Source organism: Acanthisitta chloris, unplaced genomic scaffold (genome assembly GCF_000695815.1).
Source record: "Acanthisitta chloris isolate BGI_N310 unplaced genomic scaffold, ASM69581v1 scaffold27848, whole genome shotgun sequence".
Lineage (NCBI taxonomy): Eukaryota > Metazoa > Chordata > Aves > Passeriformes > Acanthisittidae > Acanthisitta > Acanthisitta chloris.
Window position 1 is genome coordinate 84,811 of NW_008688088.1, and position 18,524 is coordinate 103,334.

The following is an 18,524-nucleotide window of genomic DNA, read 5'->3' on the forward strand; positions in this document are numbered from 1 at the left end:
AAAGAAACCCTACCCAGTACCTGTGGTTCTTAAGGAAAACTGTCCTATCTGTCTGAGCTGCCTGTTCACTCCATCTGGCACTTATGGAAGCTTCTCCCTGCTTGTCAGACACAGCTGCTCTCAAGGACTGCTCAATCTTCTCTCACTCTCTAGGACAGGACCAGACCCAGAGTATAGTAGCCCAACCAAAACTAAGAGACAGTCAGGGCTTTAACCAAGTAACATCACACAGTCAAAAATACATAAACTCGCATTTCACTGGCCGTTACACAAACCTCTCAGAAACTCACTTGCAGTTTAGTCTTCAGGACAATGAAAAAAGACTCAAACTTGCTCCCCCACTTCCTTCCTTTCAGCACAAAGACATCTCTGAAGATCTGCAAATCTCCTTTCATCCACACTTTCTCCCTCAGATGTGTCTGCCTACCCTCTCCACCCCAGTCAACTTCCTTCAGCTTAGGCTGATCCCAGGATCAAAAAATGTCAGTTACAAAATCATTCTTCTCTTCTACTCAACTTCCTTTTTCTTGCTCCCTTGACTATACCAGAAGAATACTACTCTTTTTTTGCAGAATTTTTTTTCTGCTAGGTTAGCTTTCCACAACAGCTCATCATGGAATTATAAGAATAATAATGCTGGTATAGAGAGAAAAGGGGCAGAAACATGTGGCTAGGCATTTATGAAAACAAAGCTATCACACGATCCTCTTCAGCAGACAGGAAAAACAGCAAGTTAGCTATGCTACTTTATAAAAGCTCAATTACAGACCTCTGAATTTTCATCTATGCAATGATTGGTCTAAATCCAGCTCTGCTCTAGATCCCAAATCTCACACAAGAACATTGAGGAAGAAAGGTTTCTCCTGTAAGTTTGTTATTGTTCTCAGATATATTCACTTCAATGACCACAGTTCATAGAAAGATCAACGGGCACTGCTCTGCCATATCTTAATACAATGCACACTAAGAGTGTGAGTGACTTAAGGAAAGATTCTTGCAACTTAAGGATGAGACAGCATGGATGCCCCTCTTCAGTTTGCAGAGGTTTACTGCCACTTTTTATTCCCTGGTCCTGACACTGGGAAAATGATTGTATCCATAGCAAGTAAAGCAGCCTAAAAAAAATTAAAAAAAAATCCATACAAGTTTGGCATTTGAATTTAATCTATTTGCTGAGTTTTCCTTCTATTGTCATGCAAGCTTGTCTCTCTCAAATGAGTGGTTCAAGGAGACTGATGAAAGTGAATAGTGCTGAGTTTTTCTTGTTTTAGTTTTTGGCTGGTTTAGCTCTCTCAACCATCTCACCAGCTAAGCTGTGGGACAAGAATAAAGAAGTAATAGAAACCAGGCAGCTGCAGATAGGAGGTATGGTGACCAAGACTGCCTTTTTCAGCAGCAGCAAACTTTTAGATCAACATCGTAACATCAAACAGCACCCTCAAGTGAGGGATTCTTATCTCCAGATGACTTTCTCAGGACCTAACAAAAAAGGGGTCACAACAAATCATCATCACACAGCTAATAAAGTCTTTTTTAAAAAAAAGGAAAAAAGCTGTCAAAGAAATAGTTACAGCTGGTGAGTTAAAAAAAAAAGGAAAAAAAGCTGTCAAAGAAATAGTTACAGCTGGTGAGTTACTGGGGGCATAAAATGATTCTTCTCAAAAGTAAAAATGAACGCTTCTTTCCCTCCATTGAGGAGAACCATCTAGGTTATCTGAGAGTTCCTCATCAGCCACATAGGCCTGGCAGGCAAGGAGGACTGTAAAGACCTCCCAGCCTGACATTCAGAAGAGATTTTGACCAACAAACTGCTTTTCACTAAAATTCAACACTACAGAAAGTTCTGTTAATTTAGAATAATTGTTTGAAGCACAGAAACTGGTAAATGTTCAGCCTTCCTTCTCCTGAGCCAGTGAAAAGGCAAACTTCTCATGTAAAAATATATACAATTATTGTGCAATAAGGAAAGTTAATCAAGCCCCCTTCCCCCCAATCCCTCCCAGCTCTAACCAATGAAGATGGTTAGAACAATATATAACATAGAAATGTGTTAAAAAATAAAAAATCAAGTCCACAAGAAAAAGGGTAGCAAAGACATCTTGGCATAGAGTATGAAGTAAATTAATGTATCATCTTAGTTTCACTAGACAAGTTGTTTGACGAAAAAAACAACAGTAGACAGAGATTTGATGAAAGCTAAGCATTTTAACTTTTGGACTAAAAATCCTTATAAAACCCTACAATATGATAGATTCAACGTAACATCTTTGACTTTATACCTTGCCAGGTGTAAGTATAGAAGAAAACACTAACTCTGTAAATGACCTGCAGGAAAAAAGGAACCTTATTTTTTGCTTCTCAGCTGCATGAGCTGATACAGATTCTCAGGTGACAACAATTTATTTGGAACTATATGCTCAAAGGAACACTTTGCTTGGAGAATCATAATCAAAGTTGATGATGATGATGATGATAGCAACAACAACACCACTACCACAAGAAAATAATCATACAGAGAGAGAAGCCCAAAGTGAATATAACAGTAAAAGAGTGAAAAATCTTGCAAAAATCTTGCCCACAATAAAATATCAAACATAACCCACAGCTTAACAATTCAAAGCACAGGTTGTGGGTACTACAGTGTACTGAAGCATCATAGAAAGATACTTGCATCTGGTTTTGTGTCAGTCAAACTGAAACAGCACCAAGCATCACAGTGGCTGAACTAAGGGAAAAAATCACATTGCACAGCTTCCAATGACACCACAGTTTGCTTATGCCCAGTACCTAAGCCAGGACACATAGGCTAGGCCACACTGGGATTGCTAAGGTATACTGTAGACTGTGAAGTAGACAACTGCTCTTTACATGTGCAAGAATGACTGCAGCAAAGTATTACACTCTTATTTTCAAAGAAAAATAAAATTATATAAAAATTAACCTGTTTTTCTCCTCTCACAGATGTAAAGACAAGTGTCAGATTCTATATGATATATGCTTTCAGTTAGTGGCAAGGTCCTTGTTTGGACAGGCAGGCAGCTCAGCCATTTACATCAGTCTTTTCTATTGTGGAGCTAGTTACTATATAAATCCTTATGAACTCAGTCCTAAACCCAATGTCCTCTTTGAAAGGCTCAGCTTTAATGATATCCACAACAGCAAGAAGGTTTGTTTAATAAAATTCTAAGATCTGGCACGAGGAGAGGAGAACACCACTTCCCACTTTGACATAACTGTGTTACCTGCAAATCAGAATCAAACCAGAAGTCAAACTTGCTACAATGGCACAAGTCTCAAACAAGCCTAGTAGCACACACTAAGCTTTTGGTAGTCTTTCCCAAGTCCACTATTATCTCCCACTGGAATCCCTGATTAAAAGAAAGTCTTTTGTGCAATGTAAGCATGCTTAAACCACTGGATTTTGCTGGTGTTCCAATAGCTCCAACTTTGCATGATTCCCAGTTTTAAAAAAAACCCAACTTCTTCAGTTTTGTCTGCCCTTCCAAGCCTGAACTCAAGTTGCAGCAATAAGCTTAGCCTAGTCATTATTTGCACTTTTACTAGAACAAACTTTTACACACTGGATTCTACCTGCACCAGACCTGTGAAAAACTCAGCTGGAGTCCTTCAAATTGCAGCTTATATTTATATTTTGCAAATTTAGCAGTGTCTGGGCACACCTGAGTTTATTAGAATTTAACCATGTACACTATAAAAGTTATAACAGCCCTCTGCTTGCCCAAACAATTCCTAGAAATGGTGCAGGAGTTAGGATATACCAGGTACAGTTTCCGGAGGCAAACGGAAACCATATTACAATAAAGGTTCACAGCACAGATGGGGATCATCCTGTGCCACTCAACTTCAAACCCAATGGGACATTCAGCTTAGGCTTTTATAGATGCAACCTTAACATCTTGTAGACTTAATTCATCTACCAATACAACCATGGCTTTTGAAATAGGCTGAAGAGCCATTCCTGAAGGTAATGATGAAGTTTAATCTGTGGCACTTTCCATACCCTATTGCAGTGGGTCACACAAAATCTACCAATAAACCTAACTTTTCAACCACTCCTGTGTTCTAAACCATAATTTTAATCCTCATCCTTAGGCTTAACAAAATCTCAGCAAAACGTATTTAATACAGAATACATACTGGCATTAAAGGAAGCAGAGATACACCGAGACCTTTAACCGACCTTATTCCAAACTATCTCCACTTCCATTCTGAATCCCAGTTTAACCACAAGTCAGCTACCCATGCATGAAGCAGTACAGACTGGAGGTCTACCAGACATGATGGCACTCAGGCCTCATCAAACCCTGACCTTGCAGGATTTAGCTGCACACCTGCCTCTTCAAGCTTTCTTTCCCAGAACACTAATCCTACCCACAGGCTGAACAGTAAGCTGGTAACTGTACTATCAGCAAAATTAACAAGAAGGGCAGAACTTGACCAGAAGAATCCTTGGAACTATCCCAATTGGCCTTTTCCTACTCAAGTCCTGATGCTGCCTCTTGCCATATTGTCATGGTTTAACCATATAGCATTAATTCAAATTCAGCTTGGTATGAGAGCTACCCTGTATGACTCAGCCCTGCTGGTACTAATCCATAGCCCAGTCACATGTTCCCTACATAGCAGCCAGCAAGAAAACAAGACCTTACTCATCTTGTCTCAAAACTGTCTTGAAGCATAACCCCAGCCAAAAGCATGCTCCAGTGACATTAAAATTAAAATAGGAAAGCTTTTTTGGCCATTTTGCTAATTAATATGTCAGAGCTCATAAAGAAAGACTCTTCAGCCTTTCTCCAGCATTGCATCATCTGAAAGAGCTGTGTCAGCAAATACCTCAGGAGACAGGCAATACATACTAAAAAGCATTCTAAGTAGTAAATCAGAACACAAAAAAGTATGTCAGAAAAAATATTAAAATATTTCCAAATAATTCAGTACTTGCTTTCAGTATTTGCTATAAATAAGGCTATATTTGATACACTAGTCTTGCCCTTCCTTATGAAGGGTATCCTAGCTGTCTTAGAACTGCTTTATTAAAAAGCTAACAGTTCATGAAAAAGTAAGCTAAAGTTTGCTGACTTTTCATATTTGTGAATTTTCAGGGTTCTTCTCTGCTTTACAATAGAGGCACCACTTGTCTCCTTCTCGTTCTCATCAAGGGAATTGACATATCGTTGCTGAGCACACAGGAAGGTTACAGAGGACAAATTCCTCTTTAGAGGATTCAGAGAAGATGCCTCACACACACATACTCTGAACTCCATGAGGTTTCTTCCAGAAAGGGACAAGTATGCTGCACCAATACAGCACTCCAGTTCTTTTGCCAATGCCGTTGTGAAAAACATTTGCAACACCAAGAACACCTCTAAGCATTGAAGGAGTCTTCCATTCAGCAGGGTGAAAGGCAGGCCAGGTATGAGAACCAGAATTCACAGATGCCACAGCTACAGATCCTTCTAATGCCTTGGTCTTATGCAGAATCGTGCTAATGGTTTTTGAAGTGAATACATGCCTCTAACTCCTGCTGCTGCTCAGTAACACGTAATATGCAAGGCATACAGTAGCTGTACCAAAAGCTGAGACTAAATGCTTGAAGAGCCACTGCCCCAAAAGGAATAGAAAAGATATTTCCCTAGAGAGAATCACTCAACTGCGTATTTCATAGAACAAGTCATGTTGAAGGAGAGAAGGGATAATTGCATTGATTGTTAGTAGGTGATAATTAATTCCACAGAGAAATACATTTAATTTCCTGAAGTCTAGAATAGGATGGAAACTCCTTATTTTGTAATGAGAAAATAACCGTGTTTTGCTCCCAGCACAAGAGGCTGCAATGTCTCCCTTAGCATATTCTTAAGGTACCTATAGGAAGGCAGTACAATGAACAGTGTTAAAGAGTTCTGTGATGTGACTGAACACCAGGAAAAAAGCACATATAATTCCAAAAAGCATAGAGTAAAAAGGGACCACAGAAAAAGTACACCATGTTCTTGAACCAACCTTTAAAATAAATATTTGAATGGAACAATGAGAAAGACGAAACTGCAGCTTGATTTCTCTTTATGAAGGGTTAGGAAATGGAACATAGAGAGGGCAGAAACATTTTTTAATGCTATTTGAACAATATTTAAAGTGGGTAGGTCTGAGAAAAAAAAATTTACACTCCAACTTTCTCAGAAGTTGGCTAGCTCCTTTTATTGTGAACAGGAAAAAAAATAAAGAAACAACTTGTGGGATCTTCGTATCTATTCCTTTGGTGATCAGTAGACCACTGATTTTAGTCTATGAGAAAAGATCTTAGGTATATGTAAGAGGTCTATGAAGAATAAGTAAAGCGAACAAGCCTAAGTTCAATAAATATGGGTCCACGTTTTCATATAAAATTTGTAGGCGTCTTCAAATAGAAAGCTTATCAAAGTCACAGTTTTCAAGAAGCTGCAGAAATGTGCAGAAGAAAGCTCAAAAGCTACTGAAAATATAAAGTTTAATGTACCCACAACAATTGATTTTCAAAGAGTGATAATCCTACCAGGTTCCCCTCCAATATTCTTTGGTAGCAGTGAATTCCATTGATCTTTGGTAAACTGCATGATGTTGCAATGTTTGTAGCAATTTTTCTGAACAAGGAGAAACCCAAGGGCAACACCCTAGCTGCTTCAAGTTGACAAGATCATTTCTTTGAAGCTTTCGCATTCCCAAAACAGAAAGTTGAAAGAATTTTTTTCTTGCCAGGAGTGATAACGTTACAAGACATATGAACTATTCCCTCATTCAGAAAGAGAATCCAAGAAATTCACCGACTTAGGAGAGATGCCAAAAAAAGTAAAAAGAATTTGTCTACGAAGTTCAGGAAAAGGTCTTCAGATAAGGAAAATCCACACCAGAGAACTAAAGGAGGACACCCAGCTACAGAGAATAAACAATCGTGAATCTCATAGTTGACCTTCTTTTACAGGAATTTAGCTTTATAGATCTATCAAAAGGGTGGGAAAAGACAATGTATGATCATGCTATAAAGGGGCAGCCTGAAACTTCAGGGGTTTTTAACATCAGAAGAGCTTGCTGAATACCTTGGGTTTTCTAGGAAGTTTAAGGTTTCTCATGTCGGCATACCCACAGTTTATGAAAAATTACAATCTTATGTGAGATGTATTGAAAGAACTTTCAAGGCAAACTGCAAGTTGTATGGCACCATGGTGTGGTTTGCAGAACTTATTTGGTAGTAGGTACAGTAATGACAGCAGTATGGACTAATCTTTTTTTTATTACTATGGCCTGAAAACATTAAGAAAAAACCAAATTATTTCTACTGCACAAGGACAATGGAAGGAAAAGCTTTGACACTCTTTATTTTACTCCGTATAATTTTTTAATGTTATCTTCAATATTCCTTGTAATGGAAGTGTAACTCAGTGGAAGAAGAAAAAGCAAAGAAATGTTTTTCAAAATGTGCATTGTTTAAGTCTGTACACTCCATAATGCATGTTGCACTTGCCCTTATTTGAAAGGGCATCATTTTCAGTTTACAACACCTGCACTGAAAAATAAAGTTACATCTCTTCCTGCAAATGACTTGGCTACATACACTGCCTGGCAAAGAGCAACCCCTAATTCATCACTGTACAACTTGGAGTCAAGTGCATACAAAGTAATGCCTTAATTTTCAACTCTCTTAGTCACCACAATTTCTGTAAGCTGATTTCATTTACTACCCATACTACTTTCAAGTTGCTGATATTTTCTCCAAAATAGGACATCTTACCTGATTTGTGTCCGGCCAACAAACCAACTTTTCTTTCATCTGCCACTGGAGGAATAAAGGAAAAGACACAAATATCAGAAACTGATTTAAATTCACAAGTTTTTAAAACACCATCAAAATTATTTCAGACACAGCATCCTAAATCTTTAAATTATAATAATCTGAAAAAAGCATCTTTCTTTACGTAATCCACCTGGGGTGCTTCAAAGTCCAAACATCTGAAACAAAGTCCTCTGAAACCAATAAAAGGACTACCAGCAGTCCTTGTGGGTTACAGATCAAGACCTCAGCACTTACACTCAAAACAGTTGTCAGAAGAGCAGTTGAATTTGTAAATAACTCATCTTGCCAGACAAATCACAGGGCATAGGAGAGTAGTAACATTTTCAGATCAAAGACCTGAACTGTAAAAAGAATCCAGATGTGGAAACCTTCCCATCTGCAAGACATCTCACTGACTCAAGAAACTAATTAAAATACTCTCCTGGAGGGCTGAGGGGAAGAACCAATCACCATTTTTTAAAATGAATTCTATGCAAAGAAACAGTGTTAATGTAATGTTAGGGATGATAAAACAAGCACAGGAAATGAATGTTAGGGTTGAAAGCTTATCCTTCAACTCTGCCTGCCCAAGAACTCCCTTATAACTCAACTTAAAACATAATCTCTTTATATGATAGAATAAACTGTCAAGTCATACCAAAAATACTATAAATGCAAACTTAAACAAGCTTGTCATAGCAGTCAGTATAAAAAGTTTACATAGAGGGTTATCTGCAATGATACAGGCACCTGCTATTCTCTGCCCAGGAGAGAGCAGTGCAGCAGTTATTGACATTTAGGAGTTACTACTGGGAAAATAATTACAGTAAACATTTTCTTATATTGCCTCCCCACTTCACCTTTAGGGAAGCTTTTACCCTCAAAAACCAGCAAAACATTCAGGACTGGGATTCACAACAGGAATCTTGAATCCACAACTGACCACTGCGTCTCTTCTCCACTTTTGTAATCTAATTGTCATCTGATTATGAGTAAGTTGACATAGTGTTGTTTAACTGTGGGACATAGATGCTAATAAAGTAAGACTAATACTGTTTGCAGTGTTATGTTGAGATGCTGCTAAACAAAATAGCAGTGGCACTAGTCAAAATTAGAATTGCAACCAAAATTGAAGGCACTTCTGTACTCCTTGGCCTTTAACCTTTCTTCTAGACCCTGGAAATGATAACTATTTAGCTCCTTGCTATGCAGTCTGATCCTATAATGCAAAATGACTGGACAAGGATTTGCTGTAAGAGTAGTTCAAACTCCTTTACCTCCTCTCTTCCCCCAATTTTACCTGTAAGTAAAACAAATGTGGAAAACTTTAGTCCCAAAGGCTAGTGTTTTGGCAAGTTATGACTGTGTGAAAACAAGGGATTATAATGGAAACTGATTTGCAACCTTAATTATACCAATCACTAATGGCAACCAGTATAATATATGATAATTACTTGGAGTAGGTTATGTTACAGTACATAGGAACATTGACAAAAATAGATACCAAGTTTCAGAGTATTTTTCAAAACTATGCTGATGACTTGGTTTGCCTGAAACTAAGTTTCACATTATGAAAAGGGATAAATCCATTTAACTTAATCATACTTTCCACACCAGCTTCACACACAAAAATTAGATTTTAATACCAGAGGGGAAAAAAAAAAGGAAGAATAAAATTATTAGAAAATGAAAAATAATCTTATCAAAATACAAGGTTAGCATTATGAGTTTAATTTCTGCATTTCCCAGTTTTTGTGCATGTGTGCTTAAAATTTGATATCAAAGTTTGAGCAAAATATGTATGCTTCTTCATGGGGTAATTTTCATTTCATGGGATATTATGCTTAGGCAGTGCCTTCTAGGCCAGTTGTCTTTCATTAGACTGAACAGGAGTGGCACAGACAAGTCTACTGGATGAGAATCCCACTCCTTCCCTTAGTTCCTCTGGGAACAAGGAAAAGACAACAGAAATAAAGGAAGAGGCTAGTGGGAGATAAATACTTTGTAGGCCAAAGCTGAAAACTTTCTAACTAATGATTTCATCCGGGAAATGCATAGGACATCCTCTTCCACAAAACAGCATTTGAAAACACTTCTCTGCCTGTTGTTAAATATTGATGCAATCATTCAGTTATGACACAAATAGTCTCTCTGGCTATTTTCCTTGGCTTTTAAAAAAAGCAAGAGCTAAGTGGAAATTTGTTTTCTAAGATTCTACTAGCGTTGGCCTGTCTTTGTAGAAAGGCAGCTGAAAGATTTTAAACAAGGAAAAAATACTGTCTACTCTTAAAATTCAAGTAAAAAGAAAAATCTAATTATTTTTATATTGCAGTATCAAAGTAATTACATTGCAAATAACTGAAAAAAATTCAGCTCAGGAAGATCACACTTGGGAATGTGCAGACTGTAACTATTTTTATGAAGACACTAGAATTACTATATATTCTTGAATTAGAATTGTTAAATGCAAACCATTTTAAAAAATTAAACCATCTAATTTGGGGACTCTAAAGAAAAATCTCAAACAAAAAACTGGGAAGGATTCATGCAAGACAGTAAACACATTCACAAACAAGAAGACACTTCTTAACTTGTGCATCAAACAAATACTTCACATTTTGAAACGTCACTGGAACTCCAGGGGATGTTAGCTCATGAAGTTATGCTTGTCTGTATAAAACACACTAGCTTTTTAAAACATCTATAATTTAGGATCCACAGAAACCAGTTGTTTGACAACTTCATTGTTAGCACCCAAAGTACTTCCCAAAAGAAAAGATGACAGAAGTTCTACAGCTATTTAATAAAAGCCAGAATATTTGGGGGACTAGCAAGACCACACATTATGAAAGATGGAATATTACTAAACCAAACAAATCTGCCCAGCTGATAGCAAACAACTGACACTACCTTTACATTCTTTTAAACTATGCCAATGGCTACTACAGATGGTAAAAATCCCAACCCTCTATCTCATGAATAATCAGATTTTTCAGTATTTCTTATGATGATATTCTGGAATGCTGTTTTGCTTCAAGAAAGTAAGTAGTATTGTTTAGCACTCGTGAAAGCACCCAACATGCACCCATGTCCTACATAATCTTTTGACTGTCATTTCTATGCCCTGATCAAGATAACCCAGGTGGCTACTTCATTTGAATTGCACAACTTTCAGTGGTGTAGTACATAACAAACCTTCTGTATGCCTCAAAGTTTGCATCAAAATACAGTCTGGGCTTACTTAATGGTCAAAAATCTATTTCCCAGTTATGGTTTAAAGAAGCACAAATCAATGCTGCTGCCAATTGTGATGGCAAATTTCCCTCTTCTTGGCCAGTTGAACCAATACATTATTTCATCCCCAAACAAGGAGTTACTACTATTCACAGGACACAGGGGACTACTATTCAACTCAGTGACTCTTTTCTGAAGGACCAGTTTTGCATATTGACTAAGAGCTACTAAAAAGCCTCTAAACATGTGAAAGTCACTTGTGTTTCTGCTGGACAAACTGACATGTACCTTTGAAGGTGCTCTGCAATCCTGTGCTCAGAAAAGAAGAAGACAAGGATTAAAACTACAATTAATGAGAAATAACACATGAGACACCAAAACAATGAAGAATTTCCTAGAAAACAAATTCCCTGGTAACTGTATCAGCTTATAGAAGCCAAAAAAAAGTTTCTTATTATACATTCATCAATTCACAAGGGCTATATTCCCAAACCATATATAAATGGTATGGGTATGGTATGGTATCCATACTTCCTAGAATCCATCAGTTTCCATGGTATAAACACACAAAAATAAAGCAAAGCCTCAAACTGGTCCCAGTTTTTTCTGATGACCAGGATTTTTACCCAGGCCCTTTCATAATAATGAAGGCACTGCATCATCAATTACTTTTAGTCAGTGATATTGCCAATGCCATAATTCTCCTGTCATTTTTATTTTCTTGGTGAAGCCTTTCCCCATCTAGGAGTGGCATAAATCACTTGGAGAAAGTATACCAAATGTTGGCTCACAACTATCACTTAGAAAATGCTGCTTCCTATTCTAGGTTTGCCCTGAAGTACTACATACAAAGACCACAGGCTTTTATATTAAAATCTCCAGTAGCAATAAAATGTGTATATCAGGAAGTGTAAACTTGCACCATCTTAAAATATTTTCCTTCAGTAATTCCCAGTCCTCATCTCTCTAGTGACAGTGAAATGTCACATAAGGGCATGTGTTCTGGGGTCACCTAGATATACACCAGCTACTCATTCTTGAAGGATTAGGAGTCCTTGATAGATTCAACACTTCAGTGTTGAAAAGCACTGAGACTAGCAAAAAGCTTGCACAAAGGCCAAGGTTAAATTATACTTGTGCGGTAAAGAAAGGCAAACCTTTTCCAAAACGGCATCTAACACAACATTAGGGACACTCTGTTAAGCACATTCAAAGACAAGAATAAATCACATCCGAACCAAGACTCCGGACTCTTTTTCTCTCCTGTACAAGGTTTTCTCTAATTAGTTTTTTCAGAACAATTTTGTTAGAACTGATTTAATACTTCAGTTCAATTGTATTCAGAAAGATCCCCAAGGGATACATCTTGTGTGTCAGCACATGAGAATGAAAATGCTTAAACTTGCATTCACTGTTACTACTACTTGTTGTTGAAGAACCAGCAGTACAATTGATGCTGTCCACTGGACACATTTAGCTTTAAATGGAAGTTTTTCTCCCAGCAAAAAATAACATTATTTTACAATTTCCCAGCCAGCACAACAAAAATTTCTTAGCTTTCTTATAGTGGCACAACTACCCATTCTTGAAGGTTACACTGCTAATTAAGGCCATCATGGCTTCTTTTACACTTCTGTTGTCTTCTCTAATCCTCTCTCACCTCTGTTCCAGAGAAACAGTACCAGGCTAAAACTCCCCCGCTACACGTCTTCTGCATGTCATTAACACTTCTTCCAAACTCCTAAGGTTAAACTACAGGTGCCTAATGTAATCTGTCATTCACTGGTTGAAAACATTACAGGGAACAGAATTAAGAAAGTTTAAAGAACCGATTTATAACAGTGTTCTTAAAAGTTCATTATCATCTTTACTTTCTTTCTTATAGTAGCTATATGTTAACTTACTTGCTTATTTCTCTCACTTTTATAATGAGTGAATTAACAGATCGACTCACTTCAAACTTAGGTTAAATCAGCTAAGAAAATGCAACCTCAACCATGTGTAACCGTTTTGTCAGCTATGCCACCATACAATGCTCTCAGCCTGCTCCACAACAAGCTTTCTAGGGTCTTAGATGATTTCTACAAAAACAGTCCAAAAAGCCAATATTCTCTTTTGCCCACTTCTGCCTTTACGCCACAGCTCACCATCCCCTCAACTGCATCAATGCAGATTTGGTGTGAAACTGAGTAAAGGAATTAGCCTTGTTAAAAGTCTCTATTTTCATCCAGAATAAACCTAATTTCAGTCTCATTTCAATTCTGTTCACAATGTCCCTATCACTTAAGAAATGATTTTGTTTCATTCCCTACTTATAGATCTTAGAAACAGAAATCTGAAAGTCATTTAAACTAAGAAACCTATGCTGTGTTCATTTCTAAAAATTGATTCTGCAGAGTGGCCTCGGAAAATACACATCTAATCTGACAATACTAGAATGTTACTCATGACATAAGCTAGAATAATGTTAAAGTATCTCTTGGCCCTTGATACTACAGACAAAACCAGCAATATAGTTTTTCCTAAACCCATGACATTTTTTTGTTTTGAAAAGTCTTTCTTTTCAAGACATGATTTGGTAAATTACTGTTATAAGCAGTAACATGGAAAAGCCTGCTAGAATTCTGATCCGTCTTCTCCATTTCCTCATTAATGTTCTAATAAACCTAACTGGATCCCAAATGCACTTCTGAAGTTGGGTTCACGTTAAAGCAACCAAATAAATGTATTTCATACACAGAAGCAGTTAACGAAATCATGATTTTAAAATACCAAGCCACTTTTTGTCCCACTAATACCATAACTCTCACTAGGGACCTCCCAAAATAAATTCTTTTAATTGCATCTGAATCAAAACATTGTTTAAAAGAGTAATCTCCATTAGCTCTGCCTGATCCTCATTCGGCTACGTTTTGAGATATTTATTTCAGTATTCAAAATTGCACTCGGAATAACAACAATCTGGTTCAGAGCAAGCCATGAAGCAACTAATAGATCTTGATTCCATTTTCCATATTCTTTGGGATGTGAAACACTGGCTTCTTTTTGTTTTGAGGTGCTTTAAAAGTATGAACTGTAATTGAATGCATTGCCTTTACTAACAAAGAAATTAGCATTTAGTTAAATATTGGCTTCCTTGCAGAATACTCCATACCTTATATCTTGCATATTCACTTGGTAATTATTCCTAAATATATAAGTTGGCCAATATTTTAATAAATATGCCCCAAGGTTAAGGGATTCCAAGTATGTCTAATGATGTTTTAGCAAACAATATTTCATTCACATTTAAAATCAAGTAAAAGACATTTCCATTTCTTCAGGCTATAGAGCTTAATCAGTTAAGATTTATGGGGTTTTGCTTTTGATGGGGAAAGGAAGAGGGAATTAAGCAGCATGTTGGGATACTGGTCATGGGTTATTATACTAACATCCTCAAATATAAATCTACACAGTACTTTGCCTGAATTGATACACAACAAAATTGATATATATTCATTTGATTCAATTTCATGTTGCTTCAGGTTAAAACAAGCCACACTTTCATGTGTTTGCATACAATTCCCATGGCTGCAGTTTTTACAGTACATTTATGCATAGCCTAACTGACTCCCGTGCACAAAGATTTATGGAAAATAAGGGTGTTGGAGACAGATAATAAGACACCTTCTTTCCTTTCGTTTTCTTGGAGCACACCTATTTACACGTTCCAATACAACATTAAAAAAAATTTGCACATTAACACTACAAAAATTACCTTTTTGATACAGTTAAAAGAACAAACACTGCTGAAAATGGATTCTGATGATATATTATATAGAAATTCTTCTCTAGACAACTGCTGTAATGCAAGGGAAAATGTGTGCATATAGAAGGCTGTTAAAAGAAAGGGAAAAATCATCCTTTCAATGACTCGTATAGAAGCCCTTGATTTCTTCATTTTCAATCTGCTGTTAAGTTTCAAAAATGTGTTCCACTTCAGTAGGAAGTGGCAATATAGCATTTATTGCTAAGATTTTCTTATTTTGATTTGCTTATTTCTAACACTACGCTATAAGCACAAGTCCAAATTTGGCATGCAGCCTAACTCTGGTCAGTACAGGCATGCACTCTAAGTCAGACCTAGTTTGGCCCTGAACAAACACTTGAAGTCACAGTACAAGGAAGATCTTTTCTTTGCTAGTGTGGATGACCATGTCTGAAGAACAAGAAAATTTATGCAACTGAGTGGATGTGTCAGGAAAGGGGAGGCTATGCTCTCTTTATCAGCACGAGTTTAAACTAAAAGTAGACAAGCCAAGGAAAAATGTACCATAAGACACAGGATATGAACTCTAGCAGTGATCTAGAAAATGCTGTCATTATCTCAACACCACAGCAGGGAAGAACATTAGAACTTATAGCAGATATGGAACTAATCTGTAGTTGATTACTCTGAATGAAGCTCTAAATTCTGAGAAGTATTCAATCACTGGAAATGGTGGATGCTAAAACAAGGAATCAATCACCCTCCCTCCATACACTCTGCACAAGGAGATCTGTACATATGAGACAAGCTCTGCTCACATCTGCAAAAGCAAAAACAAATGATCATTACCACTTGACTTGACTTGCTATTGGTTTTTTTTTTTTAAAGTTTCTACAACAGTAACTCAATAACTCATACGTGCCACTGATTTATTAATTTTTTAAAAATAGGTTCAAGTAAAAACTAACTCATCTGCAACTAGAGTTCTTCAACTACACCAACTCCAAACAATGCTACTTCTGGATCCATGCTATTTGTCTATTTAGTAGTTAAGACTTGTCAGTTCATATGACTCATGGCACACACATGACAGCACAGAGCTCTGCCTACACATCCAGGGAGCAGTGTTTCATGCCCTCTGCTCTTGTCCAACTGCCCAATCAACAGTACAGAAATGCACCAAGTGTCAATAAACTAAACTACATCTGCCCCACTGGCAAGTAACTTACAGCTTTTGCTGTATGCGCCAAGTTCCTTTCATTGCAGGATTTGCTCTGGAGAGGGACAATGACAAATTGATGCAGCATGTGAGCAGTATTGAATATTTTCTGATCACAAATCCTTATTACCTTTTCTTTTTCCAGAAAACAATGCGCTGAAATCAATAATGGGTACACAGCTGCATGTTGGATGAGAAGTTACTATGGGTCATGACTGCAGTTAAGTAAGAAGCAAACAGAAAACAAATAAGAAATAACCTTCCTTTCCCAAAAATCCATTCTGAAACATGAATTAGATAAATGCTCTATTTGGAAGTGCCCTTTTATACACCAAACTATTGGGATTTTTTTTGCATTAGCAGCAGTTTTTTTTGCAGTTACTTCCATTGAGGTTTTTATGCTTCTTTTCAGTTTTCCCTTCCAGCCACTAGCTTCTGCTTAAAATATTTCAAAAGGAGGAAACTCAAACATGATACTTCACTGCTTGCTCAGGAATGACTGCAAAAGGTCCTAGCTTTCACCTTCCTCAGTTTCATTATTTGCCAAGCTATGTGCAAGGAATTTTACCTCATCTATTGTTATTTATAAAACAATATGATGCAGTTCTCTCATAGTCCCTCCAATTCTTTACATGATTATCTCAAGTAACAGATTTACCTTCAAATTTATGCATAAGAAAGGATTGATTATGAGCCCTTCCATTTTTTACTTTCATAGCAGAAGGGCCATTTTCCACAGCTACCTCCTACAGGCAACAAGTTTTGAAAGATCTAAAAGATTTATTTGTATCCATTTTTATTTTATTTTTGATGCTATTTTATTTTAGATTTTAGCCACCACAATTTAGTGATTCATATACATTCTCAAAGCATTGGTTCTGGGTGTTAAGAGCAGATTACTAATAGACCTTGAACCTCACAATATAAATGAGCACAGAGCAGGATGAAAGGAAGTATGAGTTCCCTGGCAGTTCTGAATGTGCTCCCAAGCTCACTCCCATTGCCTACTTTTACATTGGTGCTTGTGAGCATTCTTTCGAGTGACTTCTGTGGGGGCTGGAAGTAAACCTTCCTAATAGACAACTCAGCAAAGCTGAACCTTATTTTTTTCTGGTAGACTATCTACAATACAGGTTTTGACTCAAGTCTGTAAACTCAACCATATTTTGAGGAGCACTTCCATTCTGAAAAAAATACCTAATCCATTATTCCATCAAAACAGTGGAACAGAATTGCAAAAGGACAAATTTCTGTGCTGGTCATGCAGTAGTGTTAAAATTCTGCCTTAAGAACTCTCTTAAATTAATTCATATCCATTCTTATCCTGCATTAGTAACTGTCTGGCTTTCCTTACATGACACTAGAGGAGTACAAACATTTAAGGCCACATTAAAATATTACATTAAGATGACCATAAAATTCAACAATATAAAACCTAAGACCATTCTAGAGCATTTCAGGGGAAAAAAAATCAGCAAGATAACAAAAAGCTACCTTGAAACTATATATGAAAGTAATAATTTTCTATTAATGATGTACAAAACCTGATCCAAGAAAGCACACAAATCTATTATTAAGGATATCCTAATGGTAGGTCTCAAAGTTTCCACATCAACACTTGAATTTCAAAAAAGACAGATAAAGATTGAGTGCAGCAAAGAAGAATTAGGAGGAAAAAGAAAACCTTATTTAGTTTTCATTGACACTTAAGAACTTTGGAAATTTTTTCTTGAACCCTCATTAAAACATGGCTTGTTTTTCAGGTGCAATAACCCTTCAATCTTTCACCTGCAAAAGTTTTCCTGGTACTGAAAGAGTCTTTTACTTTCTGCTTCACCCACCCTGTAAGATTTTGAGCACAGTGCTGATGGGTAGAGAACCATAACCTTACACCTCTTCAAGCATTAAAAAAGATCTACTGCAACACTTAGATTGCCTGTGTTTGTCATTGTCGATGAAGAAATACACAACTTGTGTCAGGAATGCTACCCTTTGTCCAGAGTAGTTTTACAATCATTTATATTCTATTAAAAAAACTCAAACAACTTTTGTTATTGCTGGTTTTCCTATGTACTTTAGACCTAAAAACTTGTATAGAAATTCTTTCTGCTCATTTTTCCATCACCCTCTCTTTTTCTCAGCAGAGATTTCAATACAGTGGGCCTTTAAGAAAAAAACCCAAAGTTTCTTCACCTTCAATAAAAAGGGTACTTGGAAATAGATGCTACAGCAGACTGATCATTGTCCCCATTGCTGTAGCTCCTGCAGAACTTACTCCCTGATGTTTGTGTTAAAGAAACAAAAGCAAGAAACAGAGATGGTGCAGATGGGCTAAGGCTAAAAAGCTGACCCATATGTCACCCCATCCCTTCTTACCCAGATCCATGCTTTTTGAGGCTTTTAGATTAATTGATTCAGACAGTTTGGCTGGTGTCAAAGATCTGAAGTTGATGTGCTGATCTGTTAAACGTACTGCTGAATTTATGATAGGGCTGTAG

The 18,524-nt window shown here is 36.9% G+C and overlaps 1 protein-coding gene across 1 annotated transcript in view; it reads right to left on the reverse strand.

Moving 5' to 3' along the window:
- The window catches only part of PARD3B (par-3 family cell polarity regulator beta), a gene marked incomplete at both ends in the record, with an annotated part of 137,553 nt that overhangs the window by 67,346 nt on the left and 51,683 nt on the right, over nt 1–18,524 (reverse strand). The window contains 2 exons of the mRNA XM_009080893.1: nt 7,784–7,828; nt 18,403–18,518. Coding sequence (XP_009079141.1) covers nt 7,784–7,828; nt 18,403–18,518 — 161 coding nt within the window. The remainder of the gene's footprint in view (nt 1–7,783; nt 7,829–18,402; nt 18,519–18,524) is intronic.